The following is a 5,326-nucleotide window of genomic DNA, read 5'->3' as shown; positions in this document are numbered from 1 at the left end:
AAAACTCATTAAGTTTGCGAAACGTAACATGACACGTTACGTTACATTTATGTAAGTGTCACATTACGTTTATGTAGGTGTCACGTTACGTTATGTTTATGTAAGTGTCATGTCACGTTACGTTTATGTAGGATCTTGTAGAATACATTCCTATCTAAATAGGACTTGGACTTTTATAAGAAATTACACAAGACTTAACCTACCATAAGTATCTGAAAAATGACTTATAAATAAATCTTCCAAAAAAAAAAAGACATTCATAAAAATTTGTACAGATTGTGAAATTTTTTCTAAAAATTTATACGATGCAAACAACATCAACCAAAATAGAAATATACCCAAATAATAAAATAAAATAAAATAAAATAAAATAAAAAATTGATAAAAGTAGAATTGAAGTCATTGTCATTATTTGCTGGGACAAGTTGATTTGGGCATCTTTACAATGAGAACAGGGCACTTTGCCTTCTGGGCACAATGATTGCTCACGCTTCCTACAAAAGCCCTGCCATTTAAATTAAACACCAAAAAAAGTTAAGTCAATTATTTTTCTAAAATAGTGATGATCTAGCTTTCAGATTAGGAGAATTTTATAAAATAATTGCATGTATTTAGTTTATTTTGTAAGCTCATATGTGTAAATCAATTAATAAAACAAAAAAAAATTAAGGTGATGTTTGACAAGTGATTTTGGGGCTAAAATAATCACAAAAAATAAAATAAACTATTTTAACCATAACAAACAGAACATCACATCCAATCCATAATCATTATACTCTTCTCTCACAAAAAAGTCAAAAAAGTCGAAAAGTCAAAAAGTTCTTTCCAAACCAAGCTTTTTAATCCAGGCTAAAATAACCAAAAAAATTAAAAAGCTAAAAAGTCAACCCACTTCCCAAATGGAGGCTAAATAAATTATAAATACATGTTTTAAAATTTGTTTAAAATACAAATGACTCTTTGTTAAGGAATTTTATTTTATTTTCTTTTAACTCTGTTAAATTATAAACTTTCGTAAGAGGGTTTTTACCATTTCTAGAACTAATGAGACAATTACTTTGCTAATTATAATAACACAATTCTATCAATAAATAATTTAAAATTGGCACAAAAATCTTAATCTTTTTACTGAATAAAAAACAAAAAAGAAAAGGAAAAATATGCTACTTTTTGTCTAGTGTTCCTTTCCACAAATATGTTAGTACATTTAGATTTGGTAATCTAAAAAATTGAAAAATAATAATTAAAATATTAAAAAGTTACTAAAAATAAATAATAATAAAATATAAAATTCATAAAAAAAAATTTAAATGCCAAAATGAAATAGAATGAACATTATTTAGGACTGAAAATAATCCAATTTCGTGAAATGTGATTGGATAAGATAAAAAAAAGATAAATTACAAAACACATTTTGAAATTTGATTAAAATACGAATTGTTTCTTATAATTTGAAAAATTATAAATATCCCCTTATTAGAATTTTTTATTTAACAGAATTAATTGAAAAAAATAAAATTTTAAATTAATGACTTTCCTATACAATGATAAAATTATCTGAATTATTAATTGAAATAGATTTTTACATTATTAAAAATTATTAATTGACTTAATAATTTATTCATAAAATATTTTTTTTCATGAAATTAGTATTTCACGAGACAAAATGTAATTTTTAAAATCACATAAACAAATCATATTTTAAATAAATCTTAAAAAATATATTTATAATTCACCTTAAAAGAAATGAAGGTTGAAAAATGATGATGGACCTACCTCTTCATGAGACCATAGCCGTGGCTTCCCAACACAACCATGTCGACATCTAATTTCTCCGCTGCGTGACAAATTACGTCCTTTGGATCTCCACTCTCCACTATCTTTTCCACTCTAACCTACAATGCAAGTGTACACACAATTCGCAAAATCACTTATTTAAATAGTTATTTTACCCTTGCCAACACACGAAAAATACAAAAACAAACAAAAAAAAAAAAAGAGTATGATACACACATCAAGATTATGAAACTCCTTCAAAAGCCTCTTTGCTTTTTCCATCACAAACTCAACCAGCTCGTTGGCATACTTGTCCATGGTTGCTATTATATTAGGTGAGCACATGTACCCTGAAAATAATCACAATTTACCAAAATACCACTAAAATAGTTTCCTCTCAAGGAGAGAAAGATTAATAAAGTAAATTATAAATATATCTTTTGAGATTTACTTAAAATACAAATTTATCTTATGTGATTCTGAAAATTATATCTCACCCTTCAAATTTCTAGTTGCATAATTCAATAAACAGTTTAGTTAATTTTGTTATTGTATAAAAGAGTAGTTAAGAATTTCATTTTTTTGTGTTAATTTTGTTAAATAAAAAAAAATTTGACAAGTATTAGTAATTTTTAAAATGATAGGGATTAATCTGTATTTTAAACAAATCTTAAGAACTGTATTTATAATTTGACTGTTATATTAATTCAGAATGAGTTTGGGATCCCATTATATTTTATTCTAAAGTTTTTGTTTATAGTATTTCTTTTATAAATTTGTGTCAATTTTTTACTTTTTAAAATCCATCTAACATACAAGGATCTATATAAAGAAAAAGTTTTTTTAATACAAATTAAAAAATATATATATATTCACTAAAAAACTAGTGATTTGTTTTCCAATTATTTTTAATTTTAAAAAAAATCACTTTGGTTCGTTTAACAGTAACTTCACACTTATGCCATGTTTGTTTAGACTGATTAGGCCTCCGTTTAGGAAGTGGGTTAGTTTTTTGGCTTTTTAGCTTTTGGACTATTTTAGTCTGGGCTAAAAAGTTTGGTTTGAGAAGGACTTTTTGACTTTTTGATTTTTTTGACTTTTTTTGTGATATTTTGACTTTTTGATTTTTTTGACTTTTAGATGTGATATTTTGCTTTTTGTGGCTAAAATAGTCTATTTTGTCTTTTATGGCTAAAATAGCCAAAAAAGCCCCGTTTAACTCTTGCCAAACGAAGCCAAGATTAGATTGGATTAGTATTCCCATGACTAATAGTCTTAGAATTACAAATTTTTTGGATTGTGTATTATATCTTATGTTTGGATTGAATTAAGATTACAATAAGGAACTAATAATCTAAACTTTGACTTAATCCTTCAATTTATATCTCATCCCCCTTTGTGAGATTAAATAGTCTATCATATGACATATCCGTATAAATTGTTAATTTGTACTTTAATTATTTAATCAGATATCGAATTAATAATTTTATTAAAATATTAATTCAATCTCAAATTCATATCCATCCAAATAAACTTGACCTTTAAATTTTTAGAGTTACACAACTTATTTCCCCACTATATTAATTGTTATTATATGTTTGGTAATGACCTTACAACTTAAACAAATCTATTTTACAACTTCTCTACTACTATTTACAATGGTCATCCTGAGGTCTATAACATGAATACTTCAGATTATAAAAATGAGTTGCGCTCGATTCCACCAAAAGGCATATATATAAGGAATCCCTAATTTAGGAGAGGGGAAAAGGGGAAGGGGATCCCCAAATAATACCCTGTTCAAAAATTAGTTTAAAATGGTCTATACAATTTCAAATAAACCATTATACCTACGGTATCAATTGAACTAAGTTTGACACCAACAAAATTATAAAAATTAAATTGACATAAAAGTTAAATTATGCGATTTAAAAGTATAATTTGTCTAAAATAAGAGATTATTTGATATTATATTTTTTATTTTATTTTAAAAAAATGCACAAATTTGTAAGTGTCCTTATGTTCACCATGGAAGCTAGGAAAAAAAACTAGCTTTAAGCTTTTTTAAGAAAAAAAAAAAAAAACACTTTTTTACTCAAGTCACTATCAAAAAAAAAAAAAACTAATTTTTTTGATTAAAAAAAATTAAAAAATATTTTTTTATCAACTTCTCAAAATACCACAAATTTCTAAGATTACCTCGGAGTTCTCGCCTACCTGCTCCATCGATGGCAGTGGAAACTGGCCGAGGTGGTTTGGCATAGCAGAGGACGAGGGTATCTTTGGAATTTTGAGAGACGAGGATGTTGTTGAGGCACCATGAGAGAGCATACATGCTCGCTTCTCCTTCATCTACGCCCACCAATATCTTCCTCTCCTTTGCTTCACACTCAGCCATTTTTGTGAGATCGATCGGACGGTTGGAAATGCTTACTTACATACTTCTGCTATTGTGTTTTTGTGTTTTGAGAGCACTGTGTTCGGTGTGATTGAAGAAGGTGGGTTTTATATACTATAGTAATAGAATAGTGGAACACTTACATTTATCATGATGGTGTGCTTCAAGTTAGAAAATTAAAATCTATCGGCGGTTTCTGGCTTCATCTTCGTTGGTCTAGTTGGGGTTCCTGGAGATGTGTTTGGTGGTTTTGAAAACTATGTGCCATTTTAAATACATAATAGTTAGAGTTATGCTTTTGTTGCTTTATTTTTATTACGAAAGAAAATATTATAAATGTGAGTATGTCAGTAAGGATTGAAAATCTTTACAGATTAAATTCAAGTTAATTATCAAGTGATTGTGTTGATGGTTCTTTTACCTCAACGAAGAGGACTTCAAAATTGTCAAGTGTAGAGAAAAAAAAAAAGTAAAAGAAGAAAAAATACTCCTAATATAAAGAAAATGACAATAAATATTGAAATCAGTTGTCTTTGATTATGAATTCTGGATCCCTTTACAATGTAGCCATTAATAGCTATTTATAGAAGAAAAAATACAGCAATAACTACTTAGTAACTATCAATTTCTTCAATCTCCATTCTTGTCTTACCATGTGTTCTTCTACTCATCCACTTTATCCTTCATATTCTTCATCATCTCTATAACTTCTTTTAACTTCCAAATGAATAAGAGGATGCCACGTGTCTTGAAAATAATAATAATAATAATTGCAGATTTATTGTGCCAACATTACCCCCTGCAACCCTTAAAAATAATGTTTGCTTGAATTTTTAAAGGGCCGAACCAAACACATGATTAATCTAAGCAATAAAATGCTTCGAATGATATTAACAAAGTGCTTCGAATGATATAATAGCACCAATAAAGTGCTTCAAATGATGTAATAGCACCAATAAAGCACTTTGAATGATATAATAGCACTAATAAAGTGTTTCGAATAAGTATGAAATTATGATTAGATGATCAATAACAAGCTTCGAAGGTGGTATAAAAGACCAAATTCATCGTTCGAAGGTCTTGCGGCATAGTTTTGAAGGAACAACATCACCCCTTGAAGGTTGGAAGCATTGATATAGGATGATGATACTT

The 5,326-nt window shown here is 27.5% G+C and overlaps 1 protein-coding gene across 2 annotated transcripts; it reads right to left on the bottom strand.

The window, feature by feature from the left end:
• Positions 1 to 209: 209 nt before the first annotated feature.
• Positions 210 to 4,460, bottom strand: LOC114312540 (universal stress protein A-like protein). Of its 2 annotated transcripts, none has more exons than XM_028258774.2 (4): positions 3,976 to 4,460; positions 2,014 to 2,126; positions 1,777 to 1,895; positions 210 to 505 (listed from the first exon to the last, which is right to left on the bottom strand). In XM_028258774.2, the coding sequence occupies exons 1-4, from the start codon at positions 4,172 to 4,174 to the stop codon at positions 409 to 411; spliced, it is 528 nt and encodes a 175-aa protein (XP_028114575.1). In that variant the 5' UTR covers positions 4,175 to 4,460; the 3' UTR covers positions 210 to 408. The 2 variants fall into 2 exon arrangements, with proteins under 2 accessions (XP_028114575.1, XP_028114576.1); XM_028258775.2 differs by having other exon boundaries at positions 3,994 to 4,456.
• Positions 4,461 to 5,326: the final 866 nt, after the last annotated feature.

Source organism: Camellia sinensis, chromosome 5, assembly GCF_055761805.1.
Source record: "Camellia sinensis isolate YWXY chromosome 5, ASM5576180v1, whole genome shotgun sequence".
In the NCBI taxonomy this organism is placed as follows: domain Eukaryota; kingdom Viridiplantae; phylum Streptophyta; class Magnoliopsida; order Ericales; family Theaceae; genus Camellia; species Camellia sinensis.
Note: the sequence above shows the minus strand (reverse complement) of the source record. Positions and strands in the feature narration are given on the sequence as shown.